Genomic DNA, 19637 nt, shown 5'->3' on the forward strand with positions numbered 1-19637 from the left:
GTCCTTGCTGCCATTCTTGTGAAATTATTAGGTTTAGGTGTTTTTCCTGAGGATGTGACCTGACCTGGAAAACCTCAAGGCCTGGAACTTTGAGTTATGGTCAGGGGAAAAAAACATGTAAGATCAGTTTCATAAATAAAATGTCAACATTTTATTGAGCATTATCAGGATACAGCTTTGTTCATAATGAGTGAACAACAAAATGTAGCGCTTTAAAGTGAGGATGGCCTGGCTATATTTGTAAAAAGTAGATCTGTGTGTCTAGGCTTAATCTGAGGCTATCAAAGACAATTTATTTGGAATAACTCTTTTTTAAATGCAGCCAGAGGGAGAGAAGACCTCATTCCTTTAAGATGCATCTTTCCTTCCTTGTAGTAGTGTAGTCAAAGGCAATAGGATAGAGACTTTTTTTAAATCTAATCAATAGTTACTTCATGGGAGGCATTTTAAATATCTAGTTCTCGAGGACGGCAGTGTATATTTAAGCAATAAGGCCTGAGGGGGTGTGGTATACGGTTTGGGGCTGTTCTTTTGTACGATGCAACGCAGAGTTCCGGGATACAGCCCTTAGCTGTGGTATTGGCCATATCACAACACCCAACGTAATTAGAGCAGTAAAAATAAACGTAGTATATGGTCTGATATACCACGGCTATCAGCCGATCAGCATTCAGGGCTGGAACCCCCCAGTTTATAAATATGAACAAAGCCATTGCAACACGGAACCCAAACCAGCTGCATGAGTGCGCCAACATGCATACATTTATTTTGTCCCCCCACAAACGCGATCACGACACACAGGTTAAAATATCAAAACAAACAACCAATTACATTAATTTGGGGACAGGTCGAAAAGCATTAATGGCAATTCATAAACATTTGACCTGAAATGGTCCTTGACAACTAATCCACACAAAACGGTCAATAGAATCGTTTCGAGTCATCTCTCCTTCTAGGCTTAAATATATATTTATGCACGATGGCAGACAGTTTGGGTCCTGTTGTGTAACTTCTCGGCAACAATTGAATAATATAGATCTCTAGATTTATTTTGCGACGCGAGCGGTGAAGTCAGGGTATTATACTCAGACGATAAGGAATTCCCTTAGACCACGCCCACATTGTAAAAGAGCCAACTTTGTTTATTTTTGTTTTGTACAGAAATAAAACATGCTAAAAAGCTGCTGTGTTCAATTGTACATGTAGCCAGGTCAAATCACAACCTACTGTTCGCAATTCTCCCATGTCGAGGAAGAGCCCTGTGGCTTCAGGCTATTTGGCGTGGGAAAGCACTATCACAGGTAAGACTTAACTTGTTTAGCACAGTTCGTTTGGAACTCCACTCACTATTTGTAGCTGTATAGCGTTGGTCTTGACTAGCTTGATGTTCCGGTCGGACGCTAGCATCATAAAGGGGCATGAGGCAATATTACGTTTTGCTAGGGAGCAGTAATCTTTAGACATGTACATTTTGTAATTGATTAAAACAAGTAGACAAATGCCAAGGTTTTGCTATGAGCCAGGTGGGCAGGGTCGCAACATTCCAATACCGACTGGGTCTAGCTGCCTTGTACACCTCCCATAGATACATTCAATCCATGCGCTGTAAACCTCTGATTGGTTGGTCCCCGCCAGGCTCTTTGCTTCTCGTTTCTATCCATCCTTCAACCCTCTTTCTACAGTCTCCAAGGGGCAGTGAATTCAGAGTAGGGGAGAGGAGTGCAGTGAGTTGAGTCGAAGTTCCGCATGTACTTCCGTGCCTGAGAAAGGGAGGGAACAAGTGATGGAGATGGGAGGGAAAACAATGAACGAGAGAACATTCCCAATGGAAATCTGTAGATTTCTGACTTTAATGGAAGCCCACTCACCTCCTTACCATTTCCATATAAAGGGAATCAGATGTACTTAACAGGCATTAGCCCACCACAGAACCAATGTAGCAGCATTTGCTGTAGTAAATTACTTAAACCACAGAGCCAATAGAAATACATTGCACAGGTGATCTAGTTATTATGGAAACCTCAAGTGTTCTTCAGCATTGGGGGGGTGAAGGAGACAAGATGAAAGGCACTGATGGAGGGGGATAGAACGCAAGTCATGTTGTAGAGAGGAGGAACAACGGAAGTTGAAAGAAGCAGTTTCTCACCAGGAAAAGAGCCAGTTGCCGTCTTCCCTCCAGTGTCATGTCCTCACCTGACAAAACAGGCAGGAAAAGCTTAAAACCACAAGTGTTTATATAGGCCTCTATCTTGTCTGTTTTGTCCTATATTTTTAATCCCATCCCCCATGGGCCTTTTGGTAGGCCGCCATTGTAAATAATAATTTGTTCTTAACAAACTTGCCTTGTTAAATAAAATAAAAAAATATGGATTCACAATCTCAGCAGAGAGCAGTGGTGTGAAAATACTACTTAAGTTGTTGTTAATTGTGCTGTCTGGTTAGCTAAATATAAGGAATTTGATGTATAGCTTTTACTTTCTCCACCTCTGGCAGAGAGTAGTGTCTAAGAGGCAGTAAACAAAGACCAAAATAAAATCCAACATCAAGTAGTTAATCTAGGGAGATTCTAATCTAAATCAAACGGTTGTAATGGGGTTGTCATTTGAGGAGCAGTCTTACCAACGCTCCAGGGGAAGAAAACATCTCTCTCCGTCTTATACGACTGCAGAACAGACACACACCAGTCATCATCCACCTCATAGCTACTGTACACCGCTGCCTCTTCTACGTGGTTGGAGGCTGCCAGCCATGCTCTGATGGCCCTGACTCCATCATCTGTCATCACCTGGGGGTACCTGAAGATATGACATCAGAAAGGGTTTAAAACAAACAGTGCTCACTCTGTTCCTAGTATATTATGTATACAGTTGAAGTCAGAAGTTTACATACACTTAGGTTGGAGTCATTAAAACTCATTTTTCAACCACTCCACAAATTTCTTGTTCACAAACTATAGTTTTGTCAAGTTGGTTAGGACATCTACTTTGTGCATGACAAGTAATTTTTCCAACAATTGTTTGCAGACAGATTATTTCACTTATAATTCACTGTATCACAATTCCACTGGGTCAGAAGTTTATATACACTAAGTTGACTGTGCCTTTAAACAGCTTGGAAAATTCCATAAAATGATGTCATGGCTTTAGAAGCTCCTGATAGGCTAATTGACATCATTTGAGTCAATTGGAGATGTACCCGTGGATGTATTTCAAGTCCTACCTTCAAACTCAGTGCCTTTTTGCTTAACATCATGGGAAAATCAAAAGAAATTCACAAAAAAAAAGTCTGGTTCATCCTTGGGAGCAATTTCCAAACACCTGAAGGTACGCACGTATAAACACCATGGGACCACGCAGCCGTCATACCGCTCAGAAATTAGACGCGTTCTGTCTCCTAGAGATGAACGTACTTTGGTGCAAAAAGTGCTATCAATTCCAGAACAGCAGCCAAGGACCTTGTGAAGATGCTGGAGGAAACCGGTATAAAAGTATCTATCCACAGTAAAACAAGTCCTATATCGACATAACCTGAAAGGCCGCTAAGCAAGGAAGAAGCCACTGGTCCGAAACCTCATTAAAAAAGCCAGACTACAGTTTGCAACTGCACATAGGGCTAAAGATCGTACTTTTTGGAGAAATGTCCTCTGGTCTGATGAAACAAAATAGAGCTGTTTGGCCATAATGACCATCGTTATGTTTGGAGGGAAAAGGGGGAGGCTTGCAAGCCGAAGAACACTATCCCAACCGTGAAGCACGGGGGTGGCAGCATCATGTTGTGGGGGTGCTTTGCTGCAGGAGGGACTGGTGCACTTCACAAAATAGATGGCATCATGAGGATGGAAAATTATGTAGATATATTGAAGCAACATCAAGACATAAGTCAGGAAGTTAAAGCTTGGTCGCAAATGGATCTTCCAAATGGACAATGACCCCAAGCATACTTCCAAAGTTGTGGCAAAATGGTTTAAGGACAACAATGTCAAGGTATTGGAGTGGCCATCACAACACCCTGACCTCAATCCCATAGAACATTTTTGGGCAGAACTGAAAAAGCATGTGCGAGCAAGGAGGCCTAGAAACCTGACTCAGTTACACCAGCTCTGTCAAGAGGAATGGGCCAAAATTCACACTACTTATTGTGGGAAGCTTGTGGAAGGCTACCCGGAACGTTTGACCCAAGCTAAACAATTTAAAGGTAACGCTACCAAATACTAATTGAGTGTATGTAAACTTCTGACCCACTGGGAATGTGATGAAAGGTGAAATAAATCACTATTATTCTGACATGTCACATTCTTAAAATAAAGTGGTGATCCTAAGACAGGGAATTTTTACTAGGATTAAATGTCAGGAATTGTGAAAAACTGAGTTTAAATGTATTTGGCTGAGGTGTATGTAAACTTCCAACTTCAACTGTATATAGTACAAGGCAACACAGATGTCTGTGTGAGGTTGTGGATAATCAAGTCTGTAGTGTACAGACATACACAGCCTATGTGAGGTCTTCGAGACAGAGAACCAACCTGAACTGCAGAAGTTTGAGCAGGAGGTTGTTTCCTCTGTTGGACATGATGTCTTCTGGACCCCTGAAACAACAGTCAGTCAGTGAAACCAGCCACTACTTGCTATGCGCTGGTAAATCGAGGTAATCTGAACGGGCTCTAAGTCTTTTTTCATGCCTTCATAGACTCACGTGGTGGTAATGATCTCATCTTTGGTTCTTCTGATCAGAAGCACTGGTCCCTGGTACCTAAGGAAGAACTCTTGAGTGTTATAGGGTCATAAAATAGTCAGAACCTCCCATCTTCCCTTAGGGTAAACAGCACCCCTTTTGATTTCAACAAAACCTCCCATACACATTTGCCCATTGTAGAAGTGCTCAGAAATGGTCCTTTTGGACCTGAATGCCAAAATATTCAGGAGATAAAAGGTGCTCAAAGTTGACCTATTTTGCATATCCCACCATACCATCAGATGTCTTCATCACTGGAAAAGATACAGCTGTAATCAATTGAAAGCTTTATCCAACTCTTTTATTGTCATTTTAACCTTAAACACAATTGTCTAAAAACGTGTACTCTTTTGTTCTTCATATTTGCATATGTTGTAGCTTATACCCTACTTTACATCTGATGTTCCAGGCTGCATCACATCCGTCCGTGATTGGGAGTCCCATAGGGCATCGCACAATTGGCCCAGCATCGTCCAGGTCTGCCCAGGGTAGGCCATCATTGTAAATAAGAATTTGTTCTTAACTGACTTGCCTAGTTAAATAAAAGGTTAAATGAATTAATACAAAAAAATACAAAAAATTGTTGTGCCCGGTTGAGACAATATGCTCAAATACAGTAGTGGTCACGATACCAGAATTTTGACTTCAATACAGATACCAGGACTAGTATCACGATTCTCAACACCAACCAAATGAATGTTAGCCGGTCACAGAATGGCACTTGATCCAGACAAACTCAGCTACTGACTGCTCTGTTCAATCGTTGGGCATCTTTTAAATTCAATATCATTAGATTTGAATGTTTTTACAACAGCATTTTTCAGAGAGTGTATAATTGAGGAATTAATCCATACATAGCATTCCATTTTACTTGGTTTTTACGCATCTATTTACATAACGGTAATTTATTTGAATGGTTAATCTCTATTGATAAACTGGGTAAATCAAGTTGTAGCCTATACACAGTGTCCAAAACAGTAAGAACACCTTCCTAATATTGAGTTATCCCCCCCGTTTCCCCTCAGAACAGACTCAATTCATCAGGGCATGGACTCTATAAGGTATCGAAATTGTTCCACAGGGATGCTGGCCTGTGTTGATTCCAATGCTTCCCACAGTTGTTTCAAGTTGGCTGGATGTCCTTTGTGTGGTGGACCATTCTTGACACACACGGGAAACTGTTGAGCATGGAAAAACCCAGCCGTGTTGCAGTTCTTGACACACTCAAACCGGTGCACCTGGCACCTACTACCATACCCCGTTCAAAGGAAGTTCAATCTTTTGTCTTTCCCATTCACCCTCTGAATGGCACACATACACAATCCATGTCTCAAGGCTTAAAAATCCTTCTTTAACCTGTCTCCTACCTTTCATCTACACTGATTGAAGTGGATTTAACAAGTGACATCAATAAGGAATCATAGCTTTCACCTGGTCACTCATGGAAAGAGCAGGTGTTCCTAATGTTTTGTACACAATACAGGTGTATGCATATTTAATAGGAGTGAGTGCATGCATTGAGTTGAGCTTGTTTTGGCTGATTTCATGGGGCTACAGATGACACATTTTCCCTCCCATTTGGGACTTATTTTATTGTACTGATCAACAACATTTGCATAGAAGTAGCTTATTTGATAAAACTGCGCGCTGTGTCACAAGAGAGGGGAGGGGGACGGCCCGTCGAAGCCGTATTAGCACACCATTCAGTTCGCTGAGGCAATAGATCATCCTTGGGAGAGACGTGCCATTGCATTAGCTGCGCTGAACCGCGAGTCAGATTTGACAGAAGTACTGAATGTAACAAATTCTAGTACCAAACCATTTTTTCATGTTCTAGTATTGAAAAAGTACCGAAGTTTCATTATAAACTGGGTGGGTCAGGGCCTGATGCTGATCGGCTGACTACCATGGGTAAGACTAAACATTTATTTTTACTGCTCTAATTACGTTGGTAACCTGTTTAAAATAGCAATATGGCACCTGTCTAATATACCACAGCTAAGGGCTGTGTCAGACACTCAGCGTTATGTCGTGCATAAGAACAGCCCTTAGCCGTGGTATATTACCACACCCCCTCGTACCTTATAAGCATAACATGCAACACAAGAATGCAGGGTTGGTGTCATGTTTTGGCTGTTAAATGCACACACAAAAAAGTGAATACAATGGAAATGTCAACTTTCAAATGGTACCACAAAGACGGTTGTTGGTCCACACAGAATGTTGACTTGAATGGGAATATCTGTTTTAAATGACTGTCAATCCTCCATAGAAAACCTATAGAAATATAGATAATAGAATATGTATGACCATTAATGTTAACATTCAACGGTGGGCCATCTGTGGTAGTAATTAGAAGTTAAAATGTCAACGGTGTAACAGCTAAATTGCAGTGGTCTGAAGGGATAGGTCCATCCTATTAATTATATTATTATGATTAAAATGACACCCACCCTGTATTCAAGAGCATGTTGTGTTTCAACTGATGGCTGACACAACACAAAAATATCTATGTAAAATAGGGTCTAAGCTAATTGATCATTGAGATTAAAAGGTAGCTGGATTTGCATTAGAATACACATCAAAAGTCCCAATTCAAATTTACACCTCACTTCTCTATTGTTGAAGTTATTACATAAAACCGATCAGTGTTCCGAAGAATGCTGAAGTCATGAAGGAAAATGTTTTTCCGGAGTGTGATGTAATTTGGAGGACCCGGGAAGACAGCCTACTCCCTATTATATAAAGATACTTAGGTGCCGATATGTATTGCGATTCGATGTTCCAAACATATTGCTCACCATATGTCTGCTGCAGAGGTACAAGAGAGCCATGAGAAAACGAAATGTGATCAGTCATGGAAATAGTGATAACTAAATTGTCTCCATATTTAAAAAAATAATGTGGAAAACAAGCTGTGAAGGAAAAATACTGGAGTTTTGGTGCAGATACAGCCAACTAACGCAAAAATATTGCAACTTTGTCAAAACAATTCATTGTAAAAACTTTTTTTCCCTCAAAATGTAACTATTGATTCCCCCAATCATCATCATCACTCTTAGCCCTATCTGCCTGCTAACATTACGTTAGCACTGTATGAGTAAACCAGTTGATACCAACACCTAGCTTACAGCTACATGAAAGTAGAACAACCGTTTGAAACTACATAACGCCAACCAGCTATAATTTGCTATTTAGCCAACTAGCCATTAGCCTAGCCAACCACCATGGTTATGGTCAGCAAGCTAGAGCCCAACTACTGGAGACCAGCTAGAGCAAAACTAAAACATAACCACAGATTAGAAACTTGATGGTTGTGACCCATCCGATGGTAAGAGTGCCGGCTGAGTTAGCTACAAAGCTAAGGGGAGGTGGGAGCTTCACCAGGGCGAAATCCAAAATAGATAACGTTAGATTCCATATCAGTCAGCTAGTGCGCTTGCACTAAGCCAATGTGGAAAAAGTTACAAAACTCCCGTAGCTTACTTCACAGAACACGGTGAAAAGTTTACAAAATAAAAAGTACAACAGACACGGTACTTCACAATTAGAGCAAGCAGGTAGGAGTTGTTTTGGTTTTGAGCCCAAGGCAAGAAATCACCAGAGCCTGCCATGGTAACGGGTTCCCACTAGATAACACAGCCACAAAGTCTGAATAGCATGAGGAGTGGCTAACGTTAGCCAGATGGAGATGGCTACCGAGCTAGAACACGAACTCTCTAGCAGAGTAGTAACTTAAAAAGTGTAATAACTTAAAAACATCTAGAATTTATACAATAGTTTGACAACCCTGTTTTTATGCTTTTAATTGATATCGAACTCAACTGTTTACCTTTTCCTGTGATGAAGACATGGCTATCTGATGGTATGGTGGGGTATGCAAAATAGGTCAACTTTATTCTCCTGAATATTTTAGCATTCAGTTCCAAAAAGTCCCTTTCTGATCACTTCTTCCATGGGTAATATATGGAAAGTTTTGTTCAAATCAAATGGGATGCTGTCAAAAAGTGATTAAATTCAAATAGATTTACCCCATATTTTCCATGGATATGTTCGTGTCTGTCACACACACACACAAAGTGTTTGTGTGAGTAAAGAGTGTTGCACTTACTTGCAGAGCTGATCTGCACTGTTGAGGTTCATGTACTGCCTGACTGTGTGTGTCACCAGCGGCCCTGAAACACACAATTTTCATTGTCAGATCCTGAACCAAACAAAGCCCTTACAAATAGACACACCTCAGGCCTTTAGGAGATGCTCTTATCCAGAGTGAGTATTCACTTCTTAAAGAATATATCTCATAATAGGAAAAAAAGTGTCATCCAAAGACATAATACATTTCTGTTTATATGACATCATTGGTCTTTTCCACGCCTTGACCTATGACCCCTGCGCAACACTCACTCCAGCTGTCGGGCATGACCTTGAGGGCCAGAGGCAGCAGGTCATCAAAGGATGCATCCAACACCAGCGCTTGGATCTCTGGATAGGACATCACCGCCCAACTGGCTAAGAGAGAGAAATATATAGACAGAGAAAAGGAAGTATGAGAGGAGAGGAGAGAGAAGGGAGAAGAATGGAGAGAGAGCGGGTGAGAGAAGCATGAGATGGAGAGAAAATGAGGGGGGAGAAATAAAGTGGTGCTTACAGTATGTTGGTGAAATTGGTCAACTCATTTCCACAACAAACTAGGGCCAGACAAACTGCATATACCAGTAGGGTCCATACCTGTGAATCCCCCTATGGACCAGGCATACACCACTATTTCACTGAGCTGGAAGCCCAGCTTGTGCACTGCAAACTGGATCACTACATCCATGGCATTGGCCTCGTTCTGGGGGAACGGTACGCCCTGAGAGAAATAAGGGAGTGGATTGGGGAATGAAGAGTTGTTGTTTTACATTTACTTTCATGTCAATGCACATTTTGAGACGGAAACAAATCTGCTGCTAACAGACATTTTAGTAATTTAGCAGGCGCTCTTATCAATTCACAGTAGTGAGTGGATACATTTTCCTACATTTACTTGCTGGTCCCCTGTGGGAATCAAGCCCACAACCCTGTGTGTCTTCCCACATTCTCCAAGAATGACCCGTGTAGACAAACCAGACTTTCCACATAAGACAAACTTGCCTAATAATGCCATTGAAATATGCTGGTAAGTTCATACAAAAGCGTGATGGGGGACGAGCGAGGGACACTAAGGCTTACCGTGCTACCTGCAAAGCCAGGGTGGTTCCAGCCAAGCACTGAGTATCCACCTGCAACACAGACAGACAAATAGTTTTATACTGCTCTAGTTTGAATTTAACAGGTTATGGGAATATGTTAACAACCATGTATGAACAGTGATCTTTACCACAAAGGGAGGGAGGAAGGAAGGAAGGATGGTAAAGTAAGATGAGAGGAAGGAACTAAAAAATAAAGTATTTCTAATGTGTAAAAAAAGTCTCAGACACAGAGGTTCCTTACCTTCCAATGGAGTGTTCATACAGCCCACCTCATAGAAGCCTGCGTTCCCCTCACAGCAGATCACCTAAAGCAGGACATACAGCAAACACTACAGACCTCACATGGAACCATGGGTAATGTAGTTCTGATGGTTCATAGAGCATTGTGCAGGTCTTTACCAGAGTCTGTCCATGCTGTCCTTCGTCTCTCCTGCGGTCCACAAACATGGTATCAATCTCATTCCCATCACACGCCACCAGCTTGTTCCTCTGGCCCTCACACTGCACACAGAGAAGAGAGGGAGGGAGGTACAGAAACGGCTCGGAAGAGAAACTTAAGTTAAGCAGGTCTATAAGCGAAAGGTTGCATACATTGCATTCGGAAAGTATTCAGACCCCTTGACTTTTTCCACATTTTGTTACAGCCTTGGATTAAATCGTTTTTTGGATTAAAAAATGGATTAAATCGTTTTTTCCCCCTACAGACAATACATCATAATGACAAAGCAAAAACAGGTTTTTAGAAATGTTTGCAAATTTCTAAAAATAAATAACTGAAATATCACATTTACATAAATATTCAGACCCTTTACTCAGTGCTTTGTTGACGCACCTTTGGCAGAGATTACAGCCTTCAGTCTTCTTGGGTATGACACTACAATCTTGGCATACCTGTATTTGGAGAGTTTCTCCCATTCTTCTCTGCAGATCCTCTCAAGATCTGTCAGGTTGGATGGGGAGTGTCGCTGCACAGCTATTATTAGGTCTCTCCAGAGATGTTTGATCAGGTTCAAGTCTGGGCTCTGGCTGGCCCGCTCACTGACATTCAGAGACTTGTCCCAAAGCCACTACTGCGTTGTCTTGGCTGTGTGCTTAGGGTCATTGTCCTGTTGAAAGGTGAACTGTCATCCCAGTCGGAGGTTCTGAGTGCTCCAGCACTCTGGAGCAGGTTTTCATCAAGGATCTCTCTGTACTTTGCTCCCTTCATCTTTCCCTCGATCCCAGGCCCTGCTGCTGAAAAACATCCCCACAGCATGATAATGCCACCACCATGCTTCACCGTTGGGATAGTCCCCGATTTCCTCCATACATGATGCTTGGCATTCAGGCCAAAGTGTTCAATCTGGTTTGATCAGACCAGAGAATCTTGCTTGTCATGGTCTGAGAGTCCTTCAGGTACATTTTGGAAAATCCAAGCGGGTTGTCATGTGCTTTTTGCTGAGGAGTGGCTTCCGTCTGGCCACTCTACCAGAAAGGCCTGATTGGTATAGTGTGCAGAGATGGTTGTCCTTCTGGAAGGTTCTCCCATCTCCACAGAGGAACTCTAGAGATATTTCAGTGATCATTGGTTTCTTGGTCACCTCCCTGACCAAGGCCCTTCTCTTGGGGGTTCCAAACTTCTTCCATTTAAGAATGATGGAGGCCACTGTGTTATTGGGGACCTTCAATGCTGCAGAAATGTTTTGTTTTTTGGTACCCTTCCCCAGATCTGTTTCTCTACAAAATCCTGTCTCAGAGCTCTACAGACAATTCTTTGTTTTTGCTCCGATGTGCACTGTCAACTGTGGGACCTTATATAGACAGGTTTGTGCATTTCCAAATCATGTCCAATCAATTGAATTTACCACAGATGGACTCCAATCAAGTTGTAGAAACATCAAGGATGATTAATGGAAACAGGATGCACCAGAGCTCAATTTTGAGTCTCATAGCAAAAGGTCTGAATACTAAAAATCTGTTTTCGCTTCGTCATTATGTGTAGATTTATAACAAAATGTGGGAAAAGGGGTCTGTATATTTCCGAATACACTGTATATGAATACATTAACTATTGTAAATGAATGTAACCTGACCCTACTGTTGGGTGTGTGTGGTGACTCACCTCTTCTATAAGTCTAGCCTGGCCCTGTTGTAGCATGGGTCTCATAGCCCTTTGCAGTAGGAATACAGACCCAGGGTACAGCATCCTCCTTCCAAATGAGTGGGCAATCAGAAAACTAGAGGGGAGGGGAGAGAAGAGGTCGAGTCAGTGGGCTAGCAGGCAGTAATGTAATATCAATCAAATATACCAAGCCTGCCTGCTGTAACAGTGTGACGCAGAGAGACAGTGATAGAAACAGTAGTTAGTTACATTATGCCCCGTGTAGTACGATATCTGACTATGTTGCATGGTAGTGTGGTATATTGTAGTCTATGGAGTGTTTATACCGATGTGGCACAGTAGAATCTAGTGTATTTGGTTTAGTACCCGATGTGGTAGAATATAGTGCATTTAGTTTAGTACCTGATTATGTAGTATGGTAGAATATAGTGCATTTAGTTTAGTACTTGATTATGTGGTAGAATAGTGTATTTAATTTAGTACCTGATTATGTGGTATGGTAGAATATAGTGCATTTAGTTTAGTACCTGATTATGTGGTATGGTAGAATATAGTGCATTTAGTTTAGTACCTGACGATGTGGTAGAATATAGTGCATTTAGTTTAGTACCTGATTATGTGGTATGGTAGAATATAGTACATTTAGTTTAGTACCTGATGATGTGGTAGAATATAGTGCATTTAGTTTAGTACCTGATTATGTGGTATGGTAGAATATAGTGCATTTAGTTTAGTACCTGACGATGTGGTAGAATATAGTGCATTTAGTTTAGTACCTGATTATGTGGTATGGTAGAATATAGTACATTTAGTTTAGTACCTGATGATGTGGTAGAATATAATGTATTTAGTTTATTTCAATTCAATATAGTGTATTTCAATTGACTGACTTCCTTATATAAAGTGTAACTCTTTGAAACTGTTGAATGTTGCATTTATATTTTTGTTCAATGTAGTTTAGTACCTGACAATAGGGCATGGTAGAGTAGTGTGTTGTGGGTATTTTAGTCTGTTTATACCTGACAATGTAGCATGGCAGACGGGTCGACGTTAATGCTTGTCCGCTTGCCCAGGGCAAGTAAAAGAAAATGACGGACAATAAGAATATTGATTTAAGTTGTCCGAATGGACAAGTTAAATTAATTCCAATATAAATGAGGGTACTCCATTCAGAACTGGATCTGTGTCCTCCAGACGCAGTGTTACACACTGTTCTAATCTATGCAGAGTGCATCAGAGTAGAATTATTGAAGGCCAGGCAAGGTAGTCTTTCAATCAGGCAGTCGAGAGATGCGTTTGAGATCAAAGCGAGCCGCATGTGCACATTTGTTGATATTCATTGCTTGTTAGTGAGTCATTTGCCCACTTATAGCTCATTTTTGGTCAGCAATGGAAATCCTGGAAAACTAATGATGTGTGCGCCAGTGGGGCGCGTGTACCAGTGGGCCGTTGCCAGAGGAGAGAGAGACTTGCGCAGCAGGTAAAATAATGATATACAACAGACTAACTAGATAACCAGCCAAACTACACTGTTTTGAATTGGCTATCTTGCTAGTTAACTACTTAGCATGTATTAATGTCATTGACATGTCCAATGTCCTAAAATAACTTTCCACTGGCACATGTGTATAACCGCAAATGGGGGACACACAGTTGATACAGGTGCAGTTGATGAAACCAAATGCGGCATACTCCGGTTGTAATAGAGTCTCTCAAGCCCTCAAAATTGGCTAGGATTCGCTTCTATTCAATACTGGCCATATAATTCTAACAACGTAAAAAATATATATTCTTAGAAGATCCTAATTGACAAGTAACTCCAATGTTGTCAACATCTTCCCTGAACACTGAATATTTTAACCTTACAAATAGATAAAACATCTTAGTTAGCTACCTCACCAACCTTAGCCGTTTGATCCCTGGTTCATTTAACGAGGGAATCATTGTATAAAGAAAGTATTTAGTTGTAATTGTAATGTTGCAGGGTGGACAAACCATCCTCCAGGAGATTCCAGGAGAGCTACTGGGTGTGCAGGCTTTTGCTCCAGCCATGCTCGAACACACCACATTGCAAAAAATTATCAGCTGCTCAACAGGACCTTGATATTTGTGCAGGGTTGGATCCAAAGTCTGCACACCTGCTAGCTATCCAGATGGAGGGTTGACGGACCACGTGTTTTAAACAGAAACCTATCAGTGCAGTATTTTACTTGTGGGGGGGTTAAGTGCCTTGTTCAAGGCCACAACAGCAGGAGATAATGTATAGTAATGAAGGATGTTTTACATCATACAACACAATTTTCAGTCACCTTTTTGGCTCATGGTTTTTTCGGGGGGGGGGGCACAAGCCTTCGCACAAGTATTACATTTTTTTTTTTTTTAAACGGTTCTGCAAGTTGCTAAACATTGTAATGTCAAGCCCTGGTAGAGTACAGTGTATTGTGGATATTGTAGTCTGTCTATACCTGACGATGTGGCATGGTAGAGTGCGTAAAGAGTTGAGCACGCTGTCTGCTGCCCCTCTCAGTTTGGGCTCTGGCTTCAGTAGAGACACTCCTGTCTTGGACAGCAGCTTCCTGTTAGTAGGGACATTTAACAAGTGGAAATAGAGCCTTACTCTCAAATCATAATCCAGACAGTCATCCTGTTTACATTTACTGTACCACCTTGTGTATTTCATACCAAAAAAAATACAATCACAGTGTAAAAATTAACACACATGTAAAAGGTTCACATCAATACGCAAATTACACACACACACACACACACAACTCACGGATTGCTAACTTCTTCCCAGCTGAAGTCTGCCGGCCAGTGAGAGAAGTCAAAATCATAGCAGGCCAGTTTTTTCTAGACAGAACATTCAAAATTAGTGATCAGGAAGAATATGTTTCTTTAATTCAAGATTGACAACCACTAGCAAAACAGGCCTGAGAATACTATCAAATGACATTTAGGGTACTGGTTAGACATCACACACCATATGGGGAGTACGGTGTCATTTGAGACGCAGCCCAGCTGTTGCCATAGCAGTGTTACCTTGTTGCTAGGCGTGTGGTTCTTCCTGGTTTCCTCCAGAATGGAGATGAACTGTTGATACTCCGAGTTCCTCCACCGTCCCCAACCTGAGAGAGAGGGAAAGGGAGAGAGAAGCAGAGAGTGCCAGAGAAAGTCTCAGGGGTGTACTTAGTGTACCTGATAGATCCACACCTTGTGAGGGAGTCAGTGTGTGAAATCGTAACCCCACAGGAATGCAATCGTAGTTACCGGTAGACTAGTCACACACAATCCAATGTCCGTGTAGCAGATGAAGAACACCAGACACTACATTCTCTACAATTAGGTTTTGAGATGTTAACATATTTTATGGGGAGAAAAAAAATCCACTGAACACAGAGGATTTCTCAAACCAGACCAATCCAGGAAGAGCAATACAAGTTCAGTAAAGAGAGGGGTAAAGTTCTCACCTCTCAGACAGGCAACTCCCAGCAGACAAACCATTACTGTTCCCACATACTGACTGACTGGGACCAGCTTACTGCTGCAGATGTACCCTGAAACACACAGCAACAGTTTGGCCTACGCACACCACACAGGCCTACGCACACCACACACACAAACAATTAGGCTAGTAATACCCATTTGCTCCCCCTTTCTTGCACTCACTCGCAATCAAGCATGCACACATGTCCTACGTCAAACCATATCACCACTAGCCAGTACCAATACTTACCTACTACACTACAGCTGGGTGGTATTGATAGTTAAACCCAATAAGAGCTTTACTACTGCATGAGTCATTTTTATTACCTTTCATATCGTAATGAGTGAACACACACACACATTACCTTTTCTGTAAAGGTAGCAGAGGAGGAGAGGGGAGCTGTAGTATGACAGAGACCACAAAGCTGACGCCTGGAGGGAGAACACACAAGAGAACAGTTACATCTCAACACAAAGTATGAGAATGTATAGGCTACCTGTATAGCTATGTGAGTGTGCTACTTGTCTTTACTTGTGGCTTCAGTTTATGCAAAAACAAAGATCAAAGGTTGTGTATTACAGTGCAGGCCACTGCATGTAATAGTAAAATATAGTTTATTCTCTAGCTAATCAAAACAGAGTCATAATCAACAATTAGATACTACAACTTGTGGTAACTTGCTAGTTACAGTGCCTTGCGAAAGTATTTGGCCCCCTTGAACTTTGCGACCTTTTGCCACATTTCAGGCTTCAAACATAAAGATATAAAACTGTATTTTTTTGTGAAGAATCAACAACAAGTGGGACACAATCATGAAGTGGAACGACATTTATTGGATATTTCAAACTTTTTTAACAAATCAAAAACTGAAAAATTGGGCGTGCAAAATTATTCAGCCCCTTTACTTTCAGTGCAGCAAACTCTCTCAAGAAGTTCAGTGAGGATCTCTGAATGATCCAACGTTGACCTAAATGACTAATGATGATAAATACAATCCACCTGTGTGTAATCAAGTCTCCGTATAAATGCACCTGCACTGTGATAGTCTCAGAGGTCCGTTAAAAGCATCATGAAGAACAAGGAACACACCAGGCAGGTCCGAGATACTGTTGTGAAGAAGTTTAAAGCCGGATTTGGATACAAAAAGATTTCCCAAGCTTTAAACATCCCAAGGAGCACTGTGCAAGCAATAATATTGAAATGGAAGGAGTATCAGACCACTGCAAATCTACCAAGACCTGGCCGTCCCTCTAAACTTTCAGCTCATACAAGATGAAGACTGATCAGAGATGCAGCCAAGAGGCCCATGATCACTCTGGATGAACTGCAGAGATCTACAGCTGAGGTGGGAGACTCTGTCCATAGGACAACAATCAGTCGTATATTGCACATCTGGCCTTTATGGAAGAGTGGCAAGAAGAAAGCCATTTCTTAAAGATATCCATAAAAAGTGTTGTTTAAAGTTTGCCACAAGCCACCTGGGAGACACACCAAACATGTGGAAGAAGGTGCTCTGGTCAGATGAAACCAAAATTGAACTTTTTGGCAACAATGCAAAACGTTATGTTTGGCGTAAAAGCAACACAGCTGAACACACCATCCCCACTGTCAAACATGGTGGTGGCAGCATCATGGTTTGGGCCTGCTTTTCTTCAGCAGGGACAGGGAAGATGGTTAAAATTGATGGGAAGATGGATGGAGCCAAATACAGGACCATTCTGGAAGAAAACCTGATTGAGTCTGCAAAAGACCTGAGACTGGGACGGAGATTTGTCTTCCAACAAGACAATGATCCAAAACATAAAGCAAAATCTACAATGGAATGGTTCAAAGATAAACATATCCCGGTGTTAGAATTGCCAAGTCAAAGTCCAGACCTGAATCCAATCGAGAATCTGTGGAAAAAACTTGAAACTGCTGTTCACAAATGCTCTCCATCCAACCCCACTGAGCTCGAGCTGTTTTGCAAGGAGGAATGGGAAAACATTTCAGTCTCTCGATGTGCAAAACTGATAGTGACATACCCCAAGCGACTTACAGCTGTAATCGCAGCAAAAGGTGGCGCTACAAAGTATTAACTTAAGGGGGCCGAATAATTTTGCACGCCCAATTTTTCAGTTTTTGATTTGTTAAAAAAGTTTGAAATATCCAATAAATGTCGTTCCACTTCATGTTTGTGTCCCACTTGTTGTTGATTCTTCACAAAAAAAATACAGTTTTATATCTTTATGTTTGAAGCCTGAAATGTGGCAAAAGGTCGCAAAGTTCAAGGGGGCCGAATACTTTCGCAAGGCACTGTATATACTGACCCATCCGAGGATGCTGTCAGTGTGTTTCTCCAGGCTCTTGGGTTGATAAGTCCATCCCTGGGGTTGTAAGATAAGGGGAAAGTAGTTAGCTGCTAAATGCGTGGTGACTTGCCAAGCCAGCTATGGATAAGTGCAATGATCCCCCTGCCTAGCTAGTACAGCTAACGTTAGCTACCTAGCATAGCTAACAGTACTTAGGTTACGTGCTTGCTAGCATGCTCACCTGCAACAACGCAAAGATAGCCATTATACTTGATTCTCTTGGTATCTAGCTGAACATTCCCAAATGTGTTAACTATGCATACACATTCATATTGTCACCGCTGTCATTCAGTGACTGACAGCAGTTTCAATAACACTTCCTGACCGGAGCGCGAACTAGTGCTAGCGTCGACCAAAGTTACATTCCTATCTCTTCCTGGGTCGGTCACAAACACAAGCACGGTATCTTCCGTGAGCCTACCCTCCTCCCTGCTCTTCCTTCGGTTCGGGACTCCCCCTGTGAACGGTGCACTCTCTGGAGATGAGGCCCCAAAAAGCAGCGGATCCACATCCAGCCGGCCATTCTTCCTCTGGTAGCTACGGCAGCCGACACAGGACGTAAATTCCAGACATACAAAGTGCAACCGTTTTCTTCTTCGGTATAATAGCGCCAGCAACAATTATATGTGCATTCCGCCACCTACTGTACAGGTAGAGAATACATATCCAAAAAAGTGAATAATGCGGGAAAAAATACATCTATACAAACTATCAAGAACACATTTTTAATTAAACTAAATCAGCATGGTTTTCTATTCTAATCAGGTACTTAACACAGGCTCAGAAGGATCCTGTGAGGGTGGCATATTTTCTGTTGACAGCAGTCCTTGCAGTGCTTCTGCCATGAAGTATTCTCAGCTGTACAGATGTAATGATGTCCAGCTTATTGGACACTTGTGCAGTACAATTAATAATTGTGGCTATAAATACTACAAAATCCACCTTCTTTACAATAAGTGTATCCAGATCACTTTGATGTTTAACATTTGCAACAGGTTGCGGTGCATCCACGGCCATATCTTCTTCAGAACTGTGGGCTGTTTCCCCTTCATTTCTCTTCAACACCCTCATATAAGATATTTTCTGTACAGCCCTGATCCTTGACACCTCAACTGTTTTCACCCTAACAGGGCACTCTGGGAATATGATCCTGTGAGGATTCTGTGTTATGCACTATAGCCCGTTACCATATACAGTGGGGCAAAAAAGTATTTAGTCAGACACCAATTGTGCATGTTCTCCCACTTAAAAAGATGAGAGAGGCCTGTAATTTTCATCATAGGTACACTTCAACTATGACAGACAAAATGAGAAAAAGAAATCTAGAAAATCACATTGTAGGATTTTTAATGAATTTATTTGCAAATTATGGTGGAAAATAAGTATTTGGTCAATAACAAAAGTTTCTCAATACTTTGTTATATACCCTTTGTTGGCAATGACAGAGGTCAAACGTTTTCTGTAAGTCTTCACAAGGTTTTCACACACTGCTGCTGGTATTTTGGCCCATTCCTCCATGCAGATCTCCTCTAGAGCAGTGATGTTTTGGGGCTGTTACTGGGCACTACTTCACAGTAGGTATGGTGTTCTTTGGATGCAACTCAGCATTCTTTGTCCTCCAAACACGACAAGTTGAGTTTTTACCAAAAAGTTATATTTTGATTTCATCTGACCATAGTACATTCTCCCAATCTTCTTCTGGATCATCCAAATGCTCTCTAGCAAACTTCAGACGGGCC

General features: G+C 41.6%; 1 protein-coding gene across 2 annotated transcripts; it reads right to left on the reverse strand.

Moving 5' to 3' along the window:
* Window positions 1-127: 127 nt before the first annotated feature.
* LOC110512609 (phosphatidylserine lipase ABHD16A) lies at window positions 128-18479 on the reverse strand. Of its 2 annotated transcripts, none has more exons than XM_021592890.2 (19): window positions 18320-18479; window positions 17857-17913; window positions 15912-15978; window positions 15531-15617; window positions 15103-15188; window positions 14840-14913; window positions 14529-14639; window positions 12064-12178; window positions 10362-10463; window positions 10204-10267; window positions 9943-9992; window positions 9460-9583; window positions 9136-9240; window positions 8843-8906; window positions 4693-4749; window positions 4523-4585; window positions 2620-2795; window positions 2147-2193; window positions 128-1760 (listed from the first exon to the last, which is right to left on the reverse strand). In XM_021592890.2, exons 1-19 carry the CDS (start codon window positions 18419-18421, stop codon window positions 1677-1679), a joined length of 1635 nt encoding a protein of 544 aa, XP_021448565.1. In that variant the 5' UTR covers window positions 18422-18479; the 3' UTR covers window positions 128-1676. The 2 variants fall into 2 exon arrangements, with proteins under 2 accessions (XP_021448565.1, XP_021448570.1); XM_021592895.2 differs by lacking the exon at window positions 18320-18479 and adding an exon at window positions 18080-18307.
* Between the last annotated feature and the right edge of the window lie 1158 nt (window positions 18480-19637).

Source organism: Oncorhynchus mykiss, chromosome 3, assembly GCF_013265735.2.
Source record: "Oncorhynchus mykiss isolate Arlee chromosome 3, USDA_OmykA_1.1, whole genome shotgun sequence".
NCBI classification, from domain to species: Eukaryota; Metazoa; Chordata; class Actinopteri; order Salmoniformes; family Salmonidae; genus Oncorhynchus; species Oncorhynchus mykiss.

What these genes read in the sequence shown, in the direction of transcription:
- LOC110512609 (XM_021592890.2), bottom strand. Translation starts at nt 18,421, where the DNA reads ATGGCCGGCTGGATGTGGATCCGCTGCTTTTTGGGGCCTCATCTCCAG. An exon ending in TGGGAAGAAGTTAGCAATCC is followed by an intron (nt 14,640 to 14,839) that starts GTGAGTTGTGTG and finishes CCCTACTAACAG; the next exon opens with GAAGCTGCTGTCCAAGACAG. An exon ending in GATGAGATCATTACCACCAC is followed by an intron (nt 4,586 to 4,692) that starts GTGAGTCTATGA and finishes CTGTTGTTTCAG; the next exon opens with GGGTCCAGAAGACATCATGT.